Source organism: Orbicella franksi, chromosome 5, assembly GCF_964199315.1.
Source record: "Orbicella franksi chromosome 5, jaOrbFran1.1, whole genome shotgun sequence".
In the NCBI taxonomy this organism is placed as follows: Eukaryota; Metazoa; Cnidaria; class Anthozoa; order Scleractinia; family Merulinidae; genus Orbicella; species Orbicella franksi.
The window spans coordinates 29,754,122-29,782,103 of record NC_138149.1 but is presented as its reverse complement, the minus strand read 5'-3'; the positions used below and the strand labels follow the sequence as shown (position 1 = coordinate 29,782,103).

At 39.1% G+C, this 27,982-nt stretch overlaps 1 protein-coding gene across 3 annotated transcripts; it reads right to left on the bottom strand.

Annotated features, from left to right (window-relative positions):
• Nucleotides 1-4: 4 nt before the first annotated feature.
• On the bottom strand, nt 5-27,334 carry LOC145488070 (uncharacterized). 3 transcript variants are annotated; one of them, XM_081466849.1, is made up of 20 exons: nt 27,179-27,334; nt 26,856-27,041; nt 23,361-23,684; nt 21,733-21,780; nt 21,049-21,105; nt 18,398-18,496; nt 17,717-17,783; nt 16,609-16,658; nt 15,726-15,782; nt 14,587-15,147; nt 13,805-14,024; nt 12,952-13,001; nt 6,980-12,055; nt 6,180-6,215; nt 5,440-5,508; nt 4,692-4,832; nt 4,544-4,591; nt 3,727-3,816; nt 2,143-2,211; nt 5-1,109 (listed from the first exon to the last, which is right to left on the bottom strand). In XM_081466849.1, the coding sequence occupies exons 1-19, from the start codon at nt 27,260-27,262 to the stop codon at nt 2,182-2,184; spliced, it is 7,293 nt and encodes a 2,430-aa protein (XP_081322975.1). In that variant the 5' UTR covers nt 27,263-27,334; the 3' UTR covers nt 5-1,109; nt 2,143-2,181. The 3 variants fall into 3 exon arrangements, with proteins under 3 accessions (XP_081322975.1, XP_081322976.1, XP_081322977.1); XM_081466850.1 differs by lacking the exon at nt 2,143-2,211; XM_081466851.1 differs by lacking the exons at nt 23,361-23,684; nt 26,856-27,041; nt 27,179-27,334 and adding an exon at nt 21,963-23,331.
• Between the last annotated feature and the right edge of the window lie 648 nt (nt 27,335-27,982).

Here is a 27,982-nt window from a genome sequence, read left to right as displayed (position 1 = left end):
TCAAGCTTTCCCCCCTTTATTATTAACTATTCCTGTCAAATTGTGTAAGACATTAGCAGTGAAAACCACCTCCATACAAAATATATTAAAACAACGATTAACTTTTAAACCTGGATTAGTGTTCAACAGCTGCTCCGAGCTGTAATACATAATAAAAATAGCACACCCAGCCCTCAGCGAGGAAACGTATGGGTACAAAGATGATAGAGTGTTAATATACTCAATTAGGAAAAGAAAACATTTCTCATTGTGACCCAAAAGATTCTTAGATGTTGTGAAGGAGTGTTTAAGTCTTCTTCTAAGCAACTCATAAATGGTACACAGCCAAGGACAGACAGGCCGCGCGAGAGGACTGTGAACAGGAGACAATTGCGTTCATTACTGTGTTTGAATAGACTTTTCTGCAGAACTTGGACCAAACATTTTAGAGAGTTGCTTGCATGATAGTGGACGGATTGTTGGCGATTGTTTAGAATAACTGTTATTTTTTTTTTTGGTCGTCAACGAAGACATGCGATTAGCAATAGCTTAAAAACGCTTATAAAGTATCGCATTTTATGAAGTGATGACAATCATACCAAAATTATCCAATAACGTATATAAAAGCCTCAATTCAAGGTGGTAAAATGAAACTTGTGTACGACGCTATCATAGCTTTGCCGACAAGGTTTTTTTAAATGTTTCATTAAAATAAACAATGTTCATATCTTCTATCGAATTCTCCATTCCAGACACTAATCGGAAAACCGGGCGCTAGTCTAATGCCATATCGCGTGTCACGTCTTAAATATTCGAATTTACTATTTACACCTCTATGACTACAGAATCTAATGCTTCTTTACAACGCCGATATGAAAACAAGACTTGGTCGAAGCATATTTACTAATTAATTTAAGTAACCTTAAACGCAATACGCCTTTGACCAAAACTTGAATCAGTTTTATATATGAGTACATGAGCGCAATTAAAAAAAAACAAAAAAAAACCGATTCCTATTTAACATTTACACCAGTATAATTGTTTGGTAAGAACATAATCTGACTAAAAACTCTTTCCAAGATAAGAAAAGGCCTTCAGCTCCTTCAGTACCACGAAGACTTTGACTTGACCTAGAAATGAAGGCAAAAGTGAGGTAACAGTTAGAGATGTGTGGTAATTATTCGGTCGGTGGGTCCGTCCGTCATTCCGTCGGTCGGTCGGTCGGTCGGTCGGAGGGTCACTCCGTCCGTCGGTCAGTCATGACCTCGAATAAGTGTTGGTTGAATCATCGCTTCCAGTACACTGCAACCTGCTAATTGTAATATTTGCAATAAATATGGTGTATTTTGACAACTTCTTGAACTTATATACCGTGGGAAAACAGTTTGTCTCTATCACGGTGCTCAATAAAGTTACTAAGAAAAATTCTCGGTGATATCAAGCAATGAGCTCAGAGCGTCAAGACAGAAATCAGACCAAAACACGGAAACTGATAACCTGTCTGAATAGCTGAACCCCTGCTTCTAATAAATCATTGTCACTTCCCAAAATGTAAACACTTCATTACTAATAATGAAATAAAAGCGTCGCTCGCAAATCTGGAAAAAATTGTAACAGGTTTATATGATGCGAATGATGAGAACTGGAAAAACAACCCTGAAGTGAATGTTACGGCCAAAGATCGAGTACAACTGTGTTCTGTTAGAGTGAAATGAGGGGTTATTTAACAATTAGACCCGTAGCCCGCAAGGGTCAACAGCCCATGAGGCGAAGCCGAAGGGTCTAAATGTTTTAGTATAACCGAACTAGTCGGACAGAAAAGGCAATAATAAAGTTACCAAATGCAAGTTGAAGAAATATTTATTTGGGAATAAAACGAAACAAAGCGTCACGCTTGATTGCGCCTATTTCGCTACTCGAGGACTATTACTAATAGTCCTCTAGTAGCGTAGCCAATTAAAATGCAGGATTTGCAATAGTCCACTAGTTGGGTGATACTAAAGTAAAGATATTACTCAAGTAAATCATGCAACAGCGATAAGCACTGAAAACACAAGAGCAGTGGCGAATCACAACTGTAGTAAGTAAAATGACGTGGGCTGAAAAGATTGCCATGCATCGATCATGACTGTAACACAACCTCCTAGTTTTATTGATGCTTACGTAGGCATCTTGATCTTGTAGCGTGACAAGACAGGAACGTTACGACCTAAACGGCGATAGGAAGCCACCCTGGAAAGGGCAAAACAATACATCAACTGACGTGACATGTACTCTGTGACAGTGCTGTGCATTGTGTGACAAACTTTCTTCACAACGTCACGCAATGACGCAAATCTGGTGTTTTTCTGCAGCGACCCTACTTCAGCATTTAGCTCATCACAAACATGCTTCACCGTATTGCACCGTGTATCATCATGCAGATCACGCTTTTTAGCAACACTTCTCACTCAACGCGGCATTGTACTAAACTCTACTGACATCACGCACATATCACGGGCACACAATTCACGATCACGCTACAATGAACGAACGCATTATTTTAACGCAACAAAGTCCCACACTTCTTAAAGTTGCACGTTGGTAATTTAGTTTTGACTTTAACCTTTTTAGTGCTTTGAACACCTCTACGGCAATATTCTAGAATTTACATATCTTTTTTTGTTTGTTTGTTTAAAAAAAAGCAACTAAAGATTTTAAGACTTTTTATGCTTCAAGCCAACATGTCTCACTTTATCAACATAAAGCATTTACAAGCCTTCTCTGAGAAAACTTTTACACGGACATTTTACTTACAGAACGACACAAAATAATTCCTCACTGTTTACACACTAAATTATATGAGTAGAATTAACATATAAATATAAATATAGAAGCTCTTAGTCATATGGAAGTCATGGATGTCAAATTCTGAAAATAACTCATTTCACCTAAGTGCTGTTAGTTTCGCATGTTATTCCAGTTTTTGTTTTACGTTGCTAAGCAACACGACATGACTGCTCTGTTACAGAGAGCACATTCAAGATTTAAATTTACGAGAAATAACTGTTTAATCCAAACAAACGATTGGCGATTTAATAGGCAGTGTATTAAAGATCTGCTTTAAATATTACATTTACTGAGGTTCTATCAGTAAATAACGGGGTTACAGGGGTGTTAAAGCCCAAATTAACCCTTTAAATCAATTTTAATGAAGTAATCCAAAACGTACTTTTGATTTATATGAAACTGTGAACTGTTATTTTAGATAAATACTTAAGTTCTCAGTGTTAAAATGTAATCTCTCCAGTTGCAGTTTTAGCCTTAACACCAGTGCAAAAGGGTGAAATACAAAAGTCAAATTGTATCTTGAGAACAAATAACAAATTTTATGGGTTTTGGTGCAATTTGGAAAGTACCAGGGTTGACTCCTTCAAAGATTTCAAACTGCGTTCGTCTGCTGGGTCTTTCTATACGCAGTATATCATTCCAAATTGCACCTAAAAGCCACAGAAAATGCTACTAAAACGTCCATAAGAAAGAGATACAGTCAAATCCGTTAATACAGACACCTGTAGTCAGAAAAAGGACGACATAAAAATACACATTAAAAAGGTCAATTTACGGGATAATGTAAGAGCCGGGAGCAACAGAACTGTCGGTCATAACGAGGTGTTCATATTAAGCGAGAGTTCCGTACAAAACTGAAGGGTTCTACAGTAAAAAGGTAGGTCATAAACAGTTGCCCTAGTAATAAAGCTAACTCACCTGATTCACTTGTTCGTCCACTTTACGTAGAAGCTCTTTTTGTTGTTTTGGACTGAAACGTAACAGGGCTACCAGCACTTTGGCCATTTGCTATGGGGACAAAGCAACAAGTGATGAATTACCACTAGCAAACTGGGCACATCTTCTCATTTGTTAAGTCAAACACATCACTCGACCAAAGACAAGTTAAAATTAATGGTTTGATTTTAAAGAGCACCGAACAGGGATGAGTAACGACAGAAAGGATGGGAATAAAATACCTGTACAATACGGATAATTTTGAAAAACTTGAAGCTCGTGCTTTCAGCTTTAGCACAGTTTCCGTGACAGTGCTCCTTTTAGAAACGTTTCCGAGACTTTCCAAGGTGACTTTGTGTAACATTTGTTTAGTGCCCCGTTTCACCTTTTACCAATCACAGTGAAGATATAGTGCTTTTAGCCAATCAGATCCTCCAGACTAGGTTCCTTTTCCCACGCTTTTCCTGGAGTTTCCACGTTTTCCCCGCGAGTATTTTGTTTAAGCAACTAGCTGGATTAACGAGAGCAGCGAAGCTGCAAGGAGAATAGGTCTACTCGGCTATCGCCTCGTTGATCCACAGCTACTTTGACAATGTTATGACGAAATTCATGATCAAGAACAGGACAGAAGCTTGAAAAACTGACGTCAATTGGTTAAATTGCTTTTGTGTCTAGGCAACAGGACATTAAAATAAGTCCAACTTATAGTTTCAACAACAAAAATCTTGATAAATTTGTGTTCTGGTAAATTGAAAATTACACCTGAAAAAGTAATAAAATACAGCTTTTGTCTTCTTACCTTTCGTTCTCGACCCATCATGTACTCATACAATATATTTCTAAGATACTGTAGTAAATGAAAAGGAAAAGTCAGTCAGAGAAAGGCATTTCATTATTCACAACAAATGTATAAAACAAGTTTCAAATAATACAGAGATAAACCAAACCTCGAATTCTGTGGGTTCGACTGGAGACTTGGGAACTGGGTCGTAAGGAGCCGGGCTATCCGAGAGAGGATTGGACACCACATTCAGCTGAGGTGGACGATCCGCTCTGCCTTTCATAGGTGATCCACCGAGCTGCTCAATCTACAAACAAACCAACAAGATAATAACTGAATGGGATCTACTGAACAATTCTGATCACCTAAGGGACGGATCACTTTTTTTTTTTGAAGGGGGGCGTGGGGGGGGGGGAGGTTGGGCAATTTTCTGGGACATAATTTTAAGTTGAACATGATTTTTTCGGTAGGAAATGCCTTGTGGAAGAACTTTTTTAGCATCAAGAATCAAAATAGTGATAGTAGAGAGCACCTGCTCTGCCCATGGCTTCCCTTGCACGAATTATTTTGGAAATTACCCAACCCTTCCCCCTCCTCATCCTCGAAAAAAATAATGGTCCATCCCTCAGAAGGATTTCCTTCCTTACATTCATTCATTTAGTATTTACACCATAAACTACGCATTATCCCAGAAGTGCAGTTCGTATCTGGCTGGGGAATGCGAAGGTACGGAGAGATGGAGGGGGTAGGTTTCAACATGACTCTCACCTTACGTTACATTCTCTTTATCCTTATGTTTTCAAATTGTTAATGAATATAAGTATTGGAAGTTTCTATTTTTTCAAAGGCTGTGCAATGCCGTGCCATAAACGGCTCAGCAGGCTCCACACTGTAAAACCGCAAAAAAGACTTGCCTGTAGTTTGAGAGATTCCTCCCTCTCTTTTAGTGCACCGACTTCTGTTCTCAGCCGCGAGATTTCATCCTGATCGAGTAAGTAACAGAAAAAGAATTTTGTTAAAGAGAATCTTGTGAAAATAATCAAGGGATACACAGCATTGTGTTTAGTGAGATTGCCAAAAGACCCAAGAAAAAACAAAACAATAACAGTGGAGTTCTCTTTGGAACAATGTCAAATGGCGAGCATTAAACTGGATTGAAATGTCTGCTCTGACGTTTGTTTGCCTTTTAGGTCCCGTGTACATTACGCCAGAAAAATTATTTATATCTACTGTTACGTCTATCGTCCACACTAATATGTCACGAAAACGGAGCTTTTGGAAAACGCTCTTCAAACTGGAGGAATTTGAAAACACCAGCTTTTCATTTCCGTGTGGACGGAAAACATGTTAAACACGGAGCTTTCTGAAAACGATGACGTCACGATAATCACGTGATTTCCCTGACCGAGTTTTCCTCAAACACAAATCCAAAATGACCGGTGATTGTTTCTCTGAATTCCCCCGGCGTAGTGTGGACGGAAAACATTTGACGTGTTTTCAGAGCGAAACCCCCGTTTTCAAATTCCTCCGGCGTAGTGTGGACGGGGCATCAAATTGTGAAAGAAGGAGCAAATAATCTTTGCTACATGTCGACGAAGGTCAACAGTTTTCTTGGTGACTAATTTTGTCGCAAGTTTCCAATAACAACTCTCACCTTAAGTGTTGTTTGACTGAAATCCTCGATGGGTTCCTGAGAAAAACAAACGCCAGTGAGAATGAGAACGTTTTCTTATATCATCGAAGTGATTCAATGAAGTGAAAGTGAAACTGCGCCTTGACCAACATTAAGATAGAAAAGTCTTGCAGTGCTGCACGTTAAAGAGCCAGCGATAGAGCTTAATGATTTGGTATGTCTGCACATCAAAACCCGGCGTGTGGAAATAAAATGCCTCTCCGTCACCAATGCAAGGTGTTGTGTAAACTAAAACGTTTTGTCGCGTCAGAAACACGGAAATAAAACGAATATGTATCGTATCGAACACGTAACGCAAAGTGACGTCGTCAGATTGTATAATATAGTGCAACGAAACGCAATGGCAGCTTAATGATGTCGAATGCTGTCCTGACAAACACAAAGTAGGAAAAATAATACGCGCGTTAGTATTAAGTGATAATTTCAACTGTGTTTTGAGAGTGAACTAAAGGTGGTGGCGTTATTAAGTGTTGCATGCACGGATATAAATATAATAAATAGCAAAATAACTGAGTTGATGTTAGAAAATAAGATATAATAGCAAATAAAAAACATAAACAACGCCTAGTCTGTTAAGCCCCTCACTGAAAAAATAACGAAAATAAAATCTGTAACAGCAGTGATCGTTACAGGTAAAATCGTCAAATTAATATGCAGTCAGAGTCAAGTTGTCGTTGGTGTTGATGTAAAAAGTCATAGATAGGCTTAAAAGTGCTTCCTGTTCTGTTCCTGTGTGCTGTTCCTACACTTCCTCGACTTACACTATTGAGAGACGTAGACGACCCCGCTCTCTGGAGTTGCTCAGGCTCGGCGTCAGTCAATACCGCACCCTGTGCTTGAATAAATGATTCCTTCTGATTCAACAACTTCTTCATTTCATTCTGGTTTTTCTTCATTTGAGTCTTGAACTTTTTCTCGACAGCAGCCACTTCGGACTTGCGATCTCTCGCCAGTGTCTCCAGCTCGTTCTTGTACCGCTCGTGTACCTCCTCCACTTTCGTGCGGTGATCTTGGTGCAGGTTTTCCATGTCTGCTTCGTTCTTTCGAACCATCTCTTGAATAGTTTCGTGATGTTCCTTCTCGACGTTTTGCAATGCTTCCGAATGAGTTCTATTCAGCTCAGTTATCTCACTGTCTTTCTGTGCTAACTGTTCTTCCATGGATGCTTTCAAAGCAACCATTTCTTCTTCTCTCAGTTTAAGTTCCCTCTGATACTCGTTAATTTCTAGTTTGTACTCGTCAATAATTTTCTGTTCCTCTCTTTGTCCCTTTTCTATCACTTGTCCCAGACTTTCTTGAAGTTCTCTTTCCTTCTCGCTGTATTTAATCCGAAATTCTCGAAGAAGCTGTTTGATTTTCGAGTTATAGTCCAACTCTTTGTCGCTCATTTTTGCTTTGAACCTCTTCTCGCATTTCTCCAACTCGCTCGCATGCTCTTTCCGCAAGTTCTCCATTTCCAATTCGCGCTCTTCCTTTAAAGCTGATTCTTGCTCGTGAAGCGCGTCCATTTTCTCGACCAAAAGATTCTCAATGTTTTCAGAGAGCTCTTTGTTCGCTGCCTCAAGGTTGTCCAATTTCTCCCGCATCTCTTTTTCGCGACCTTCAGCTTCATTCTCCTTTGATTGGCGCAACTCTTCAAGTTTCGTTTTCAACTCTTCTTGATGAAGCTGCTTTACACTTTCCATCTCCTCCTCGTGTTTCGCTTCAAGCTCCTTGATTTTATTTTCAGATGAATTCAATGATTCCTTAACGTTGGACAGTTCGGTCTCTTTCTCTACAGTTTGTGTGTTAAGCTGCTTTCTCAAACCCGCAATCTTGCTCTCTGCTTTTTTCTTCATCTCGGTCAGCTTGTTGCGATACTGCTCTGTCAACTCCTCTGCGTGTTTTCCCAGGTGTTGGTCCTTAGCTTCCTCGATTTCCTTGACCCTTTCTTGGTGCTCTTTTTCCTGCGCTTTAAGTTTTGACTCTAAACTTTGCGTCTTGGTCTCCATTTCAGCTTCCAGTGTCTGCATCCGATGTCGCCACTCGGCTTCTTTGTCTGCCAAAGCATCTTGAGCTTCCTGCTTTTCTTTACTCAACTCCGCCAGTTTTTGATCAACAGCTTTGTTGTTACTCTCTCCAGTCAGAATTTTCAGTTGTAACTCCTCCTCGTGTTTGGCAGCCTCTCGGAATTTATTCTCAAAACTTTCTTCTTTCTCAGCAAACTCTTTTTTTAAGGACGACAATGTATCGTGCAGTGCTTTAATCTCCTGATCAGATTTCTCTTGACTCTCTTGCAATTGCTGTATCTCTTGTTGATGTTTTGCTGTCATGTTTTTGATCTTTTCCTTGGCCTTTTTCACCTTCAGCTGCAGCTCTGAAGCGGTGTTCTGCACTTCGCTCAGTTGAGTCTTGGCTCTTTCCTCCAATTCCGCTCGCTCTTCGTTGTTTTTGTTCGTCATTTCCTGCAGAGCTTTCGAATGTTCCTCCGTTAAACTCTTCTTTTCTTCCTCCTGTTGCTGCAGTAGATTCTGTATCTGATTAGAGTATCTCTGGTTAATCTCGTCGCATTTTCCCTTCCATTTTGTATTCAACAACTGCACTTCTTGTTCTCTTTCCTTCTTCATTTGATCGAGCTTCTTCTGGAAATTCGTGGACGTCGCCTCGGATGTTTGTTTTACTTCAGTTTCTACCTTCTGTAGCTCGGCCTTCATTCTTTTTTCTCCCTCTACGAACCTCGCTTTTTCTTCCTGAAGTTCTGTTTCCTTTTTAGCTTGCTCTTTCTTCAAGTTGTTCAATTCTTCGTTCATCTTTTTTTCGATTTCACGATGCTTTGTTTGGGCCTCTGTGGCTTTCAGCGTCAACGATTCAACTTCTTTCTTGAGATTCTCTCTCAACTGTTCAACTTCTTTCTTGAGCTTAGTTTCTTCTACACACTTGGCTTCTAATTCCCCTGATAACCGGCGTATTTCCTCTGCCTGCTGCTTGTACGTTCTGCGCAAAGTATCGATCTCGTCAATCAGCTTTTTCTCCTCGTGATCAAACGCTGTCTTGATCTGCTCAGCTGACAATCTCATTTCGTCCATTTTAATAGCATTGACGGCCTCTGTTTCGCCCAGCTTTTCCTCGAGATTGCTAATCTGATCTCTCAACTTCCGCTCTTCCATTTCAAATGCTGTTTTCCTCTCTTCAGCAGATCTGCTCAATTCATCGATTTGTCCTCTCAGTTTCGTCTCTTCAATGCCAAATTTCCTCTCATTCTCTTCAGCAGACTTCTGCAACTCTTCCATTTTGCTACGGTGTTGGGTTTCCGCTTCAGATATCTTGACCTTGAGAAGCTCAAACTGTTCTCTCAGATTCGCCTCGTCGGTGGCAAACTTTTGCCTTCTTTCTTCCGTGGCTCGAGTAAACTCCTCCACTTGCTTGGCACTTTCAACTTCTAACTCCTTTATTCTCATTTTCAGTCGTTCGACTTCTTCAAGGTGCGTTCGCTCCTGATATGCAAATTTACCTTTTTCATCCTCGCCGGTTTTCAGCAGTCCCTCGACTTGCTTCGCATGGCCTTTCCGAAGCTCGTTCAGCTCGATCTCGTGGTACTTCTTGAGCTTCTCCATTTCAATGTTCTGCTTCTCGTAAATCTGCCTCGTTTGTGACAAATCTTGTTGGTAAGTGTTGGTCACTTCCTGCAGCTTCGCTTGAAAACTATTCCGCATCTCCTCGACTTCTGCCTGGTGCCTCTGCAGCGCTTCGTTTAACTGACGTTCAGCCTCCTTTCTGGTTTTCTCCAGTTCACTGTCACGACCCGCTAAAGCACTTTTCTGCTGCTGTGCAAGTTCCTCAATGTCCCTCAAAGACTGGTTCTTAATGTCCTCGATGTCGTGTTCGTGACTTTCGTTCATTTCGCTTATTCTATTTTCCATTTCCAAGTTTAGATTGTCGATTTGTTCTCTTAAACGTTTGTTTTCTTCGGCCAATTCTCTTACCTTCTCCAGGGCAGCGTCCTTCTCTTCTAAGACGCTGTTCACTTTATGCTGTAGCTCCTCCATTTTCACTTGCTGTACCTTCTCTCTTTTGGCGATTTCGTTTCTCAAGTTCACATTCTCCTTGGTCAGATTCTCCTCCTTCTCTCTCGCTTCGTTTAGCAATCTTTCCATGCTCTCTTCGTTCTCTTTTCGTATACTCACAACTTTGTTCTCCCAGCCAAGGTTCAGTTCAGAAATCTCAGCTTGATAGCGTTCTTCAAGCTTCGCCAATTCCTCTTTCCTCATATTTTCCAAGTTAGCCGTTACATCTTTGACTCCCATGTCGTGTTGCTGCGCGATTTCCTTCAGTTTCTCTCTGACAGTATCTTCTTTCTCTTGTAGTTGCTCTTGGAATTCTTTCTCCATTTTGTTCAACAACTCTTTCACTTCCTTTTCTTTCAATTTCACCTCTTCGTCGTGTTGGGCCTTCTGATTTTTCAGCGCTTCTTGTTCGAGTTTCAAACTTTCTTTCAGCTTCCCGATCTTCTCATCTCGCAGGGTAATACTTTGGCTGAGTTCGTCAATATTTCGTTGAGATTGTTCCTTATGTTGATTAAGTTCGCCAGTCAACTTTTCAACTTGTTTATTTAAATCAACAAGCTGTGACTCTTTATCACCAAGATATTTGTCGCTCTCAGCAGATTTACTAGTGAGTTCCGCGCGGACTTTTTCCAACTCCAGTTTCCACTTCTCATCAATAAGCAATTTCTCTTCTTTAAGTTTCAAAACACTTTGTTCGTATTCCTCTTTCAAACTTGCTAACTTTTTCTCGTAATTACTTTTACTCTCCGAGGCGTCTTGAAGACTCTTTTCTTCAACAAGAAGCAACTGTTCCTTGTGCTTTTGAATGTCAGTTTGATATTTCTGTTTAAAATTTTCAAATTGAGTTTTAAATTTCTTTCCAAGAGAGTCTAATTCCTCCTTAAGCTTCTTCTCGCTTTCCGAGGAAGCCTTTAACCTCTCTTTTAGTTCAGTGTTTATTTTTTCGAGTTCGTTCTTTTTAGTTTCTATCTCTTTCACTGCCGTGTGTTCTTTTTCTTTTTCCGACTGAAATACTTTGAATTCTTCCTCGCGTTTGCTGTTAAACCCAGCTTCGAGCTCTTTAATTTTAACAATGGCTCTTTGCTTAACAGCTTCGATTTCTTTGTCTTTCTCGGTTTTCATTTCAAGAAGTTTTTTCTCCAGTTCTTTGGAGTAGTACTCCTTCTCCGTAAGTTTTCCTTTAACATCCACCAGCTCTCTTTCTTTTTCCTTTAGGCGGTTGTCCCTATCTTTTGTCAACTCCTCGATTTCGCTAACTTTTTTACCTTCGCTTTCCTTGACTTTGTTCTGGAGCTCACTGACAGCACTGTCTCTCTGCGCCAACTGCTGGCGTAGATTTTCAGCGAGTTTGTTCGCATCAGCCATTTTCTTTTCAAAATCACTGACACTCGCGCTTTTCTCTGACGCAGTTTCTTGCTGAATCACATTAACTCTCTCCTCAAGTTCCTTTGCTTGGTTTTCCTTCTCAGTTAGCTTTGTCCTTAGTTCCTTGACGACTTTTTTCATGTCATTCGTTTTGCTTTCCATTTTCTTAGACACACGAGCCAGCTCGGACTGTTTGTCGGCCTCGTACTGCCGCTCTTTCTCTTCTAAGTCTTTGGCGTGTTTTTCGTCCACCGCTTTCCGCTGTTTCTCCAGCTCGGCCGCCTTCTGTTCGGATTTCTTTACGCTCTCGGTCATTTCACCGACTTTAGTTTGGTGTAGTTTCTTCAACTTAGCCAAACTCTTTTGGTGTTCGTCCTGTTTTTCTTGCAAAAGATTACTGTGCTGTTGGATCATCTCTGCGATCTTTGCCTGTAACAAAGACATTGGCAAAACATAATACTCTTAGTAAATCGTTTAAACCAAAGAGCGACAGACCTTATTCTCGGGTACAATGTAATCGTCCGGATTAGAAAAAAATGTAAATCTTATTTACAGTGGTCATGCACTTCGCTACACAAGCACTAAGCTTAGCTAGTTTACAGGCATGCCACTGAAACAAAGGAAACAAATATTTCAAATAAACGTAACTTAGTTAAAAATCCCAACTGGCAGGAGGCAGACCAGTTGGCCATTTACAAAGTGTGACCGAGGATTTCAACTCGGAACTACCGAGAAACAAATCTCGCTAGTGGCAGGGTGGAGGCCTTGAACCCGTGACCCCCGGACTACAACACTAGCGCCTTCAACCACTCGGCCACACTGCCTCCAATTGTCGTGAAAAGGGCAGCAAAAATCATCTTCAGCATCGAGTGAAAAGTTATTTTCAATTGGCTTTTCATCTTTTCACCTGATTCGGAAGACGTCCACCGTTTACAGTCTCAACGCTTGAGATGTCAGCTTCACTAACTCCCTACGCTACAGACATGCCGCGCCAAGCGCGGGAAAATTCAGTAGGCCAAGTCCCGGTTTGTCTGATTGGAGGAAAGAAGAGGAAGTTTCCTCTGATTGGTCAGAATGGTCATGTGCCTGCTTGTTATTCCCTTCTGGATCTGAGTTAATGATTGACCAAACACGTTTACTTTCATTGGAGTCCGGTATGTAAGATTCGTTTAAACAATCTTCGGGAAAGTTTCCAAGTCCTGATGTCAAATCTAATTTAAAGCGCGTGCGATTCAGAAACTTGCCATGTACATTCGCTACCAGTAGACAGTAGGCTTAGCCAGTTTATCATTTAGACTCATTTCAGAACAACAGCTTAAGCCCACCTGTTCTTGATCCAGTCTCTGCTGAGTTTCTGACAACTTCGTCTCCAAATCTGAAAAATAATAATGCAAACCTGTTATTGCTAACCAAAGCCTCTATTGTGACAATTTATAAGTACCACTATTACAGCTAGTGCATTTTATACTTTGGCTTAATTTGGAGATGAGTATAATTTGTTTTACTACGTAAGATTTTCAACAAAATCCACACGATTCCAATACACCTTTTTTTTTTACCGATAAGGCGGCCATTTTGATTTCTATTGATTTGAGAGACATTATGGGCAGCTCAGGGGGGTAATTAGTACGTATTTGCCACTCGAATCATCCCGCAATAGCTATTTGAAACAATGGAATTCAAAATGCCGCCGTATCGGTGAAGTGGTCTACTGGTTCTTCTATTACTGGCTACTGGCTGATCGGACGGAAATGCTCGCGCCTTGCTTTTGAAAGGGAAACAGTTCTTGATTTATGGCTTTAACATTTGGGTGATGGTAGTTATTAGACTGCAGTCGTTTGAAGTGTCTACTACATTGTAAAACAAATTGACTGTTCCTAAATCGTTCTCGTCTTCTACGAGCGTGAAGGGTGTCTCGAAGTCTGCAGAGTCACTACGAGTTATTTTTCCTACGTTCAGATTTTTTCAAATCTCCTGCGGTTAGTACAATGTACTTTCGCTTGCGGTCTCGACGAACTCAAGACAAAATAGGATCTATGGACAGACAACATGTAGCACGTGCCTCGACTATTTTCTAAGAGAAATCTCGAGCTAGAATACAAAATGTATGCAGTCTAATCGTGAATTAGATCAAACACAAAGCAAAGTCTTAACGGAACACTTGTTTTGAATACTTACCTTTCTTCTCAACAGACACTTTCTGCAGCTCAGCCAGCAGGTTGGACACCTTGCTGGCCTGCTCTTGGCCAGTTCGTGAAGCTTCCGAGTTGCGTTCCTGCAGACTCTCTGATAATGACTCCAGCTGAACCCTCAGGGCTTGTAGCTCCTTCTCCTTCTCCTTCAAGGCAGCTTCCTTCTGCAGCTCTTTCTCGTCAACGGCAATCTCAATCTCCTTCACCTAGCGACCAGTCACAACAATTAGAACTCAGAAATTGTTGGTTTTCATTACAGTAGGGCTAGGAGATAAGCCATCAAACGCGTTTTAAACTCGTTGACAAAAATAAGTCCAAGCGTCGGTACGTTTTCACGCAACTGGAAACTCGTTTTTCATCAACGCGTTTTTCCATTGTTATTCATTTTGTCGCCTTCAGTTTGCTTTCTTTATTGCACCTTCTCAACCGAGTCAAAGGAAGCCTCGAGCTGAATTGAAGATGGACGTGAGTGTAAATAATTGCTAACCGAAAAACACTTGCCACTTAGTAGTGTATTGTGAAATCTGTTTTTCTATGGCTTGTTCAGCCCATATGTTCATGTTGTGGCCTCAATTTATTTCGTGTTTAAGATTTTTCCTAGCAGTCTGATTTTTATATCGCATTGTTTCAGATTATGACAATAACTGAGAGTATAACACAAAGAAAAACTATAAATCAGACTGGTTTGAAAACGTACACAAACTAGCACTGTACACGTAGCTTTGTAGAGACCAAAGCGATGTTTCGCATTCATGTACACCAACGTACCTTTTCATTGTATTTTGCTCTCATCTCATCCTCCTTGGCTTGTAGTAATGCCTCCACTTCCTTTGTTTTCTTCGTCAGTGCCTTTTGAAACTCCATCTCCTTGGCGACTAACATTTCCTCCAGCTTTTCATTCTTGTCTTTCTGCATGACCGCCACGACTTCTGCCTTGTCTCTCTTTAACTTCTCCATCATGGCCTTCCTCTCATTCTCCTCCGCAGCCGCAGCAGCCTCGTACTTTGCAGTCATCTCTTGGATTTCTCGCTCCTTCTTCAGCTCGGCAATTTCTCGTCTTTTCTCCGACTCTTCAAGCTGTTTTTCCATCTTGTGGAAGAATTCGTCTTTCTCTTTCTTCATTTCTTCGTTCTGTGCTTCTTGCTCCTGTAGAGCTTGTCTCATCTCATTGGTGTTTTTCACTGCCTCGTCTTTCTCGCGCAGAGCCGTTTGCAGGTTGTCCATCATGTCTTGGATTGCAACCTTTTTCTCTTGTTCCAATCTGAGTATCAAGGCTTTGGCTTCCCTCATTTGGTTGGAAATGATCTGGTCTTGCTTTAAAGACTGCTCCTAACGGACACAAGAGATAAATCAAAAATGTTTCGAATGTACGCCCCACGGATAATGTAAAACAATGGCAGTTCCTAGTGAAGCAAGACTGGAGGCTGAGTAGTCCATTAAAGGTCCATAATTTGGTTAGCCAAAGCGTTCAGGTACACTATAAGGCCAAGCCTTGTTTGAGATTACAGTCATTGTGTTGCATTTTTGTACAACAAACAGAATACACAAAAAAACACACACACGATACAACAAAAGATAACCCAGCAAAACAAAACACAACATAACAAAATACGTCATAAAAAAAAAACAATACAACACAACGCAACACAACAAAGCACAACAAAACATAACAAGCCACAGTACAACAAAACAAAACAAAACATAATGAAACGAAGCACACAACACAACACGACAGAGCAAATTCCTAAGTTCTAGACAACACAAAAAACACACAATTCAACAACACAACAAAGCAGAGAACAGCAAAACAAAACAAAACAAAACACAGCACAACACAACACAGTGCCACACAGTGTTCACAATAAATCACAACACAACAACACATAACACCACAAAACTGTTCGTACTTTGTGGTTATTCAGTTCCTGAGCTTGTTGATCCACAAGAGCTTGAAGGCCATCAATCTGCAACGGGATAAATAAATACCAAACGATACTTAATAAAATCAACGCACATAATGGTCCACAATTCTGACTGAGTGTTAAATTCATGCCAATTCAAGTGACTGCATCTGAAGATGATACCATACCGTATGACCATCTAATTTAAAGTTGAGCAGTTTAGAACCTGAAATTTGGGGATTTTTTCCACAATTTTGAACTTCAGGTACTGTTCAGACTTATAGGCTTCATAATGGTTGCTAGGTAACAAGAAATGCTCTTTGTAACGACTTGCTGATGCCTAAAAAAGTTTAGGCAATCTCAAATGCTTCTACTGTTTCAATGGCTCACGGCATACGAAACAGAAATACATGGGTTGTTCTGTTTGTAAACTGACAGGAAATACATGGACACAACACAATGTATCACTGCATACTTCAAAACATTCATTGCTCTACATTATGCATCCTTACAATGCTTAATTTGATGTTTAATGAGCACCTTCAAATTGACATGCAGAGTAAATCTATTCGATATAATTATAAACGAAGCTATGATGGATAATTTGATGTTGTGTTTGCTAGTTGTGTTTGCTAGTTGTGTTTGGTAAATGTAGTTGTATTTGCTAGTGGTGTTGCTGGTTCTGTTTGCCAGTTGTGTTGCTAGTTCAAGAGGTACATTGAGACTCTCCCCTACTTGCTTTGCAGCTCGTTTAATATACACTGTATGTGTATACAGTACATTGTATGTACACTGAATATCCACTTCCAGTTGAGAACTTCACTTCAAGGAGTACCGTATTGCAATGTACGATGTAGATACATGTAAATGTATGTCAGACTTTTCTTACCTTTTCCAACAAACTCTGTTGTTTAAGTTTCTCCTCATCACTTTGCGACCCTTCAACAAAATTCAACAAAGAACAAGTGTAAATTACTGCAGCTACACTGTACATGTAGAATCTACAACAGTGATTAGCTGAGAGGTGAACTCTTTGGACAAAGTTAAAAAGAACATACATCCAAGCTATAGTTTGTAATAATTATATATTGCACCAGAACTGGGGAAAACCAAAACCAACATCGAGAAGATCGACTGGAGCTCAAGCACAATAAACTGGACTGAGCTAGAACCAACTGGAAAGAGTTGCCAAGGGCAGGGGGTTGGGCAGATCTAGGTGGGGGAAATTCAGCCAAACCCCGTTATTAAAAAAAGAAATGAGACATTATAACATGCTGACTGCCGGAAATCCTATTTCTGAGAACCTCAATCAGGGTTTTCATTAGAATTTTTCACAGGTGGCCAATAATGAACACACATACTGTGTAACAGGCAGCGTGAAGTGAAGCTGGAAGGGCCAAGCACACAGGTCTACACATAGGGGGGTCTGGAAAATTTTGAAATTGCAGGTTGCCAAATATTCGATTTCATGCATTTTGGGGAGCAAAGTGTTGTATCAAAGCACTTGATGAACTTACGGAAAATGAGCTGTTTATGAGCATAAAATTAGACATGGAACATGTTTTCTGAATCAATAAATAAAATATATAAACTAGCACACAAAAGAAAAATGTCACTATCCAAATGATCACATATACCACAACACTGTGTATCCGGACTAACCAGAGCAGGCAGCTAAATTTGTCTTTACAGCTGGAGGAATTCCGCCAGCTGCCGACTTCTACTGAGAACCCTGCTCAATTTTAAAAGTTTTCCTGGGGTTCTTATATGTCCCCACCATCAGAGAACTTCAGGAATGGGGAAGCCTGTTCACATGCTAGGAGAGTCCTGATGCTTCCCTAACCCCCTACAGGGGACTGCCTACAGGGTCCATATCTTGAGCCTCCTTCTCTAAATTCCTGTATCCAGCAGGGGAGATGGAGATGCGATGATCTATGTTCCAATGGGATTTCAAAGGTTTAAATACATCAGTATTGCACCACTTGTTGTTTGCTTACCTAAACCTGCATCAAGAGTATCAGTGCCTGGCATTACTCGTGACCCTTGCTGCTTAAGGAGATGAACCTGTAAAAAAATAGCAAGCATCAGCAGTTGAAAACATAATGACACACTTGTAAAAATTATTAAGGTTACCATATGCCTTTAGAACACTTTTAGAGGTGTCTCGCCTCCAACAAATGTACAGTAGTGCATTCAGTTTAAACTGTAGATACTTAAACCCCCATTTCAAATTAACGCTTGTAGAGCTGGCTATCACACTTCATGTTTACCAAGCATTTTGAAGTAAAATGAATTGTCAAATTTTTCACGACCTATGAATGTCACAAGTGTCCAAATAATCTTCTGGGTCACTTTTTGAAGGCTACAAGTCAAGGGGAATTAGTTTGTTTAGTCTCAAATTTGGACAGTAGCTAGTTTGACATATTAATAGCTGCTATGTTTAAGAGACAACATAATTCATGAAAATGATCAATGGTGAGTATGAAAAAGAATGATAGACACAAAAATTGCCAACTTCATACACTGTACATGAATTAAATGTACATGTAGACGTACAAGTACAGTGTAGCCCTGAAAGTTGTTCATAGCCCTTCCAGTTTACTGTTAAATATAAAATACATGTACATGTATGTGTAACATACATCAACTGTAATTTGAAAATAGAAAATTTCATGAACCTGAGTCTGAAGTGCTTTGATGATGTCTTCTTTTTCATCAAGTGACAACTGCAGCGTTTCTTCCAAATGCATCTTGGCTTGCTTTTCAAGTTCTATAGTCTACGAATGACAGAAATAATTAACACACAGGTCAGTTTCTGTCTATACACTTAATCAATATTCTGTCAAAGTCTGCGGCAGTTTTTAACCCATTGACTTCCAGAACTTTTTGCCAAAAAAAGGAATTTTTGGACATTATTTTTGGACATTTTCAGCCTGGATGTGAAATTACATGTAGATGCAGTCTACTCAAAAAGGCATTTACAACATACATGTAACAGCATACCTTTCTTTCCACCAGCATCGCTTTGACAACATTTTTGCTTGGGCATGCGCACAAATCAAAATTTCGAGATAGCTTTTCCTTTTCCTCCTTTCCTAATCTTTTTGCTGCAGTGATTCACCTTGCACCGCACTTGCTTCAAGTTTAAAACTTCCCGAGAAAGTGTAATCGAGACAGGCACTCAATACCATGGAGTAGCCAGGTGTAGTCAAGGGAAATTTTGCTGCGAGTTTTCACTCAAGTTTCTGAACATTTTCATGCATGTTTTTATGTACTTGCCAACTTTTTCTGAGTTATAGGCGTGAGATTTTTATCCTGGGAGTGCCGGGTTTTTCAAAGACGACACGAACATATCCAAAGATTTCCGAAGACGTCCGAAAACTTCAGAAGACGAGGTTATCAAAAAAATGCTTTAGCCACCTAGACTGAAGATGTTAGTTAATCATGACATCAGCGCTATTCCACTGAGATTTGAAAGTTTTGAACCGACAGTCACATGTATCTCTAAACATGACCTCGCTCCCAGTGTTTTCTATTTGAAGAAGGAAGTATTGTCATTAACACATTGTTTTCATTTCTCATGTTGGTTTGAGTTTACATATTTTTGGAAGTTGTGTCAAGCAAAGCTGCAACCACTTTAATATTTTTCAGTAGGTGTGAGAATTTGGCCCGTAAGCGTGAGCTGGCGTGAGATTGAAATTTTTCATCTACAGGCGTGAGACTCACCCTTAAAGGAGCTCAGTCACGGTTTGTGCACATTGAAAAGTTTAGCCTCAATTTTTTTTCAAATTTGTCCTTTGTAATCCATGTTAATCTTCTCAATCCTTAGCCATCCTTGTTCCTTTATGGTTTATCATTACAGTTTATCATTACAGTATCTCTTTGATGTTTTTCTATCTTATTAAACTGTTATTTTCAGGTTTCCTGTCATTGAAAGGTAATTTTGTATGTGGCCAAAATAACTCAAAATACCAGGACTGAGCTCCTTTAAGGCATGAGAGTTGGCAGGTATATACTGTACATGTATGTTTCAGGCTTCATTGACCCAATTGCTCTGATCTGGGTATCATTGGAAAAATCTTTTCCTCCTGCACAACTCAAGTATAGATGAGGCCAATTTTGGTCAAATGTGATGCCAAGAAGTGGAACAAAGGCTAATGCTTGTCATGGCCAGTTACTGCTGGCACAGGTGTCAAAAATTGAGGGCCCATACACAGGGGTTTCACTAACATTCTCAGCAGGAGGGCAACTGGTTTTCATGGACAGACAAACTTTTTGAACTGAACTTCTTTAAGGTAATTCCTCTGAAATAAAAGTGACAATAGATTTTTGTTCAAACTTTGTCCACTGAATATTTGTCATATGATAACTTCAATTTTGAAATAAAAAACGGGGGTGCCCATGCTCATTAAGGAGCAGTGAGGCATTGAAAATGCCCCATTTTGGCATTATTTAATGCTTATTATAAGAACGCATTCCCAGTAATTGTAACATCTTTGTGAGCTCGGACTCATAAAAACATGCATTAAACTACAGTCAATACATTGTGTCGGACACAAATAAATGTTTTAAGTTTGATTCAGACAGAAAGCTAAATCCTTGATTAGAAATTTGAACCAAATTTCTTGACGTGGTTACCGACTGCAAAATAGAAAAGACCACAGTGTACCTGCTATTTTTCTTATTTATTCACTTTTCAGCAATAGAAATTAGATGAGTCTTTTCTCACGCAAAGCTTATGATTAGTTGATTACAATGACTGGAAAAAAAAACTGGGGTGCCCGTGCTCGTTGGTGAGCTAGAGCCATTTTTCAACTGACAGAGCTCAATATCAAGGCAAATCCGTCATGTTTTCAATGTGCGCGTACACGAGCACGCGCTAATGACGCCATAAATTATGCGCAGTAAGGATGCGCAGTGCAAATGTGAGGAATGACCTTAAGTAAGAAAAACTCTCCTCTAGATGATCAAACCAGGCAGGCAAAATAATATTGTCTGCACAGCTGGTCAATTTGCCCGGTGCATGGTCATTAATTTCATGAAAACACTGCATACTGTACAAACTGGTCAACCATGACTGCATCATTCTTTTGACCCCAAAAACCATCACCACCAATAAACAAATAAACATTGAACCAATAACATGCAAAATTGTCCATTGTACAGCCTACTCTGTCTCAGCTCTTGAGTCAACAACACATGCATAAAATTACAAGTATGCTCCATCTTTAGCTTTTTTTTCTAGAAGTACATTTAGCAGACACACACATTGTTTAACATACATGTAAAAGTACAGTGCCAACTGTTGAAGCATGAAAGTAAAGGTTACCTCTTTCATTTCTGATATTCTTCTGAGAGCCTTGTCCTGGCTTTGAGTGAGATTGTTCTGCAAATAAATAAAAACATGTGGCATAAAGTGTACATGTGCATGTATTAAAGACTGTAAACATATACAGCAGTAAGTACAGCAAGAACAAAATGTATACAGTACTAATCACACTTTGATTTATGTACACGAACATGCAAAGTAAATTAGAGCGTGATTATAACAGATGACGAACTGATCAACTCCAGATCTGATGTGGCATTTCATTTCTACAGTACTTAGTTTCATACTACACAACTTGTGTGCAGCACTCATCAGATAAAATTGCTAAATGCAAATTTACATTGTTACACTGACATGAAATACACACATCTGATGTGACCGATGGAAAAAGTGAATGCTTTTACAAAACAATGGAAAGTGCTTAAGTAAGCTCTGTTACTATTACATGACACGAGAAGCTTTAACATTTAGCACTTTTCAGGAGGAAGTCAATGTTTGCATGTCTACATGAAGTTATCAACTCATTTTGCTTATTCAGAGAGGCTACATGTAACTCATGTTTACAGATAATAAAGTGTACAATACATACACATATAAATTTACATATCTGTGAATTACATGTATCAACAGGATTTTACAAACAAAACAGATATTTCATGAACAGTTTCATGTCAAGTACTGTACCTGCAATTTTTCATTTTCCTTCTGCAGATTCTTGTATGCCTCAACAACCTGGAAAATACAAATCCAGGTGCTTAAAATTTTTGCTTCCTTTTCTCACTTTCAAACTTAGCCTACCGTGATCATAATATTTTTGAATTTAAAATATGTTGCCATTGTCATACAACCCACTTTGTAATGTTTTAGTCTCTTCACTGTTACAATATCAACTTCATTTTCATTGTACAGTGTACCTTTGTAAGGGCCTTTCTTTCTCTGTCTCCCATATCAAGCTGGCTTCCCATACAAGAAAACATGTTGAGACCATTGTTACCAGAATTAATATCTCAGATGTTTAAAACTTCAGTGAATGGTAAGAATTGAAGAATGTCTTCACAAGCAAAATAATTCTTGAAGTTCCAGAGCTGAACATGAGCTTTGGTGCCTCTAAACACATTTCTCAGAGTACAGAGAAGAAAGATGTGATAACGTAGTCAAGGTCGGTGATACAATAAGATGATCGCCATTAAGCCAAGTAAAAATGCTTTGTCTTCCGAGCAAACAATCTTGCACATTTTGTCCCTTAACAGATACCGTAAGGAGATCTTTCAAAATGTAGAATACAGAACAAAACTGTCACATGTATGAGAACAGAAAGAAAGGAAAATGATATTCCTTGCTGTAAAACATGTCATTTCATGGTAGCCTTATATTGTGTGTGTTCTTGGTTTATTCTAGTTAAGACTCATTTGCATAGAAGAATATGCAAAAATTACTGAATCGTTTCAAGTGTCATATCTGTCTGACCACAAGATCAACTGACATCATTGTTTGTGGGACATTCTGTCTCACCTCATTCAATTCCTAGGCAACCATTAACAAATTAAAATTATGCTTTTATTCTTTTGGTGAATACAATTTCTGATGGAAAAAGAAAAACTCTATTCACTCTTTTACAGCTCTATAAGCCCTTTTTTCACCTACATGTACTGCACTGTACATGTACTTCCAAACAAAAAAATAATGATAAACTCAAAAAAGAGAGAAATTTAAAAACTTATGCTGTTAAGTCTTTGTCTAACACAAAATCATTTACTGCATATTAATTTAATAACACATGAATTCTGAAGTTTAAAACCTAACTAACAAGGGGTTAGTGTGTTTTTTGGTGCCATCAATCATAATTACATGACAAGCACTCCATGTACTGTACATGTACTTCAGATTTTCAAACAAAAGAGACAAACAAAACTCATCAAAATCTACCAATCACAACCCACAAATCTATGTGAACTTTTGAAACACAGTGAAAGTGGAAGGTTTTTACTTGGTTGTGCAAACACCACATTCATTTCCAAGGACTTGAAAATAAAAAAATCTGTACTTGGGAACATTTTGGGCATAAACATCCTTAATAAAACTGATTTGGAAAGATGAAAGTGGTGACAATGGCAAAGTTAAACTTGTCTGACTACAAACATGCATACAGGTACACATAATGTATGCAGATTGTGAAAGTGCTCAACTTCCTACATACATACATGTAGATGCACATGTACATGCAGTGTACATGCTGTATTGAAACATATTCACTGCCAGCAAAAACAAACAAACAACAAACCAAAACAAGAACACAGTAAAACAGTTACTACCTCCGAAAATCTGGTCTTGTAACGGGTCAAGACTCGTTCTTGTTTCTTGAGCATGGCCACCATCTCTTCCTTTGTTGCTCCTTCAAGCCGTGCAGCTGTTCCAGTACTACCTTGCTCTGCATCAGACTCAGTATCAGACCTCCCGCCAACAGAACTGGGACTGGCTGGAGGAAGTGAGCTCTGGTGTTCTAGAGCTCTCTTGGGAGTTTCAGTGTCACTTATGCTGTCCTGTGACAGTGATTTGCTGGGAGTGCTTGTGCTCTTAGGAGGAGTTGTTTCGCCTGACCGTGGCTTTTCTCCATTTCTTGAGTCTGATTGTCCTGGCTAAAGAACAATATTTATTAACAACATTAATAAACAATAGTCAAGTTACTAGATAATGAGTTCCTTGTTATTAAAGCATTTGACAAGAAATATTATAAATGTAACGTCAATCGACATTTTGATGCATCAAGCATCTTTCTAAAGATTGAGGTAGTTACACTGTAACATCAATGTCAAAGTTACATGTATTATTTAAGAGTTGAGTTTAAAATGGATTGCATTCCAGTATGCGTGAAGTACCACTAATCATCAGAGAATAACTTTGTGTGGATCAAGTCAGACTGCACATTGAGTGATGGTTCTAGATCTTTTATGAATAGCATTTCATAAAAAATGCAGTAATCAAAAGTTTATTCCGACACTTTTTTCTGGATAGAGAAATTATCTGTAACATTTGGTTTTTCGACTCCGTGTTGTACATGTATGTAGTTTCATGTCCTTTTCAATCGAAGATCTTGAGTTGGCGTGCTTGCTAATGCATTGGTGAGGGTGTCGATTTGTAAATTCCAACATAGTCCATTTTGCATAGACCACATTTAAAGTAATCAACAAGTCGTCATTCATTAATCAATGACATTTGGTTTTGGTTCATTGGTTTTGATGACGTTGATGACTTTCTTGCTTGTGCAAACAAGTTGTAAAGACACACCAGTTTCTGATCTGAGACTTTGTAGCTGTAGTAATCAAGTTGAACGCAAAATGTAACTTCCTTGTTTTCTTATTACAGAAATCTACAGTGTACATATAAAATCATCTAATACACAAAAAAGTTAAAACTCCACACATTACTACAGTATGACTGGGCTATTTTTCCTGGAGGAGGGAGGGGGGGTTGGGGAGACTCACATGGGAAAAGATTGAGCTTGCTCTTGCCTCACTTAGGGGTGTAAATCATGATTTTAGTCTCATTAAGGTTGTTTGGGATGAAATGCCACCATTTTTATCTATCAAGATGTATTTTAGGGTGTACTAAAAGTAATAATTTAAAAAAAAGCTCTCATTTCCGTTTTAAGCGGTCATAAAAGATAACAGATGGCAGAAGAGTGACTAATCAGTTTGTACATACTATGTTTCATTTTACATGGCATTGTCACCGCAAATATACCGGTACCCAAAAACAAAACTTCACCCTGTATACTTAAAAACATTCAGGCGTGAAATTTGATGGTTTGTTTACCATGATGATGACTGGACACAGAACCAAAAATTGTTACCCATGAAATTTGAAATCCTTGGGCTTAATATTTTAAATCCAGTCAATAAGGCCCGATAGCCACCCCAAAAATGTACAGCCAGCAACTAGCCAATCTTTCAGAATATCACTCTACCATTAATTTTGAATAGAAATTAAAAATCATGAAAAGATCCCATCCATACATGTATCAAACTTCTGAGTCAAGGTGGAGATGCATTTCAAGAGTTTAAATTGTGTTTAACCTTTCCGGCCCCACACAAATGGAAGATCAAAGGCTTGTGAAACACTTGGGGCATTTTTGCAGTACTGAATCCAGGCTTCCAGATGTGCCAAAATGGCATCTACACTGAAGAAATTGAGGCAGTCGTTACTGAGTATGATTTTTCATTCAGCCAAATTAGCAGAACAAAGGTTAGTACCGAGTAATTATAAATTGAAAAGATTTTCTGATTGAGACCGTTGAGATTTTGAGTAAAAGAACGGTTATTGTAAAACATAATTTAACATGGTAAATAAAATAGGTTTGAATGTTATTTCGGCCCAAAGACTGACTGGGAACTGCTGAAAATAGGATTCCAAGCATGTAAATTTTGAAATTTTCTGGGGGAGGGGTCATGCCCCCAGGCCCCCCTAGGAGGCCCACACCTTTGACACTCCAAACACAGACTACTGCCTACTTTCACATGTTAGGACTCAACATCAAAATTTATTGGCAGCCCTGCACTGTACATTATCATTAAGGCATTTTCCTTCTGTTTGATATTTTCTTGCTATAAATCAAATGAATGCAAAAAGGAGCAGTACCTGTTTTCTCAAGCTGAGAATAAATTGGGGAAAAATATAAGTTGACAAAAAAGCTACAAAGATAATTACTTTTAATGATGAGCACGCCAACGAGACTGGCCACTATCCTATCTGGAATGAGGTCAGGTTTATTGATCGAGATTCTCGCTGGTACATATGTAGGGTCAAGGAAGCTATTCACATAAGACTTCACCCTAATAACATCAACAGGGATAGTGGAATTGAAATTCCTGAAGCATGGACGCCCACGACCAAAATACACAACAACAGGAGAATGTTACAACAGCGGACCACTGAGGGAACAGCTACTCGCCGGAACAATGGAACAATAGGGGGATCGAAATGCACCAATCACAGCCGCCCTTAGTGATATAAATGATACTGTGCAATCAGTCGACCTTATCGCCTGAAGAAGACTAGCAGTAAGCAGTTGAAATGTCATGATCGACAACTCAAGTGACTATATCGTGAGACAAACAATAATACACTTTATTATTGCATCTACCACGATGAATAACAACAACCTTTTCCTCAACATAATTCCTTTTCACATGGATGTCAAATAAAAAATTCATTGATACGAGTATGTGCCCATAGAAGATAATGCACATCATCTGAAAAAAATCCAACACTTTTGACACAAACAACAATTTGGCATATCAAATAATTGCACATGTAAGGTACAACTCCTAACAGGCAAGAATACATTTACCAACACTTAAAATTCAGTAAATATTTTTCAGACCAGTTTTGTTGTTATTCTCAATTGTCTTATATATGTTATCAAATTCTGAAACAATGGGAAGAAATAAAACTGGTATGAAAATGTGATACCAAAAATAAATTAAAATACATGTAACAACATTAAGCTGACATACATAAACACAATATTCCATACGCAAAAGATCAATTAAAATAATTACTGTGTGACCATACACAATTCTACAGTTCCACCAAACAAGCCGAAACTGAGAAAAAATTAAACACTATGATGCATGTACATATACAGCTTTCAGAGACTGCCTCAAGATCAAATAAAAAATACAGGTGTTTCAATTAATACTGTTAATATTGAATTGCTCTGACCAACTGACCATATCACACGAGCACAATTTTTGATAGCATCTGATATGGCCGTCGGAAGGCCTGACAGAGAGTTATTTAAGCCATACCTTGGCGTCAAGAAGATTATACACACGATCAAGAACTTCCCGTGGTGTGGATTTCGATTTAGTCGTCGGTGTGTTAGAGGTCGCCAATGGAGAACTTGCGATACTTCCTCGGGAACTTCCACGATCACTTTCCGCGTTCGACGGAGTTTCAGTGGTACTTCCATTGCTCTCTGGTCCTTTGACGGACTAAATTATTAAACACAAGGTGCAAGTTAATCTTCCTGCGCTCGATAAAGTACACGTAACATAAAAAGTTGACAAGGCATTGTTTCTTCAACAACACTTCACACAAGGGAAGCATTCGCGCGTGTAGCTTATCAAACCTGTATCTCGCCTAGAGCTTGCCTCCGAGGGCTTTGCTCTCCGTCTGATTCCTCCGCTAATTTTTGTTTTAACTTCTTAAACATTTTTCACAAAATGCATTCGCTCAATACCACTAACACTCCGCCATATTGGATTTTTCCGTGTGCACCAACTGCGCATGCGCTCTATGAAAACTTCGACATGCGCAATAAGACCTTGACACGTCAGCGACAGCGGATAAAAATGTATGGGAGGGCGGGCAAGGTTGTTTTTGGACTAGAGAAAAATTTGAAAGGGGGTGGAAAGGAACAGATATGAAGACAATCCATGTAAACAATACAACCTCTATAGGGATAATTGAAAAACAGTCTTAAAGCTGAGTGGATTGAACAACGCGTAAATATGATTTCATGCGCACGCATGCCGTTGACAGATCAAACGTTTTTTTTTTTTGTTTTTTTTTTTTTTTACAAGAACTGTCTAACTGTCTCGCGCGCTGATCGGCTCCTTTTTATCATCAATAAGAGTACGGACGAATAAAATTTTAATTTATGCAAGCTTTCAAGTTCAAATTTCAGCTGTCAAACTGTCAACTTTTTAACCAATGAGATTTTATGGACTTCTTCAAGTAGCCAATCAAAAAGCGAGAAAAGCTATTGACACTGTTCGCGTCATTTTGAATAAGATCCACTTATCTTTGTTTACGGTAAGTTTACGTGTCTTTTCCCTCATTTATTCCTGGCATTTGACCATTTTGGGGTCTTGTTATTGTAAAAAACAAATTGACATCAGTTTTTTATGCGTCTGTCCTCTTATTGATGATA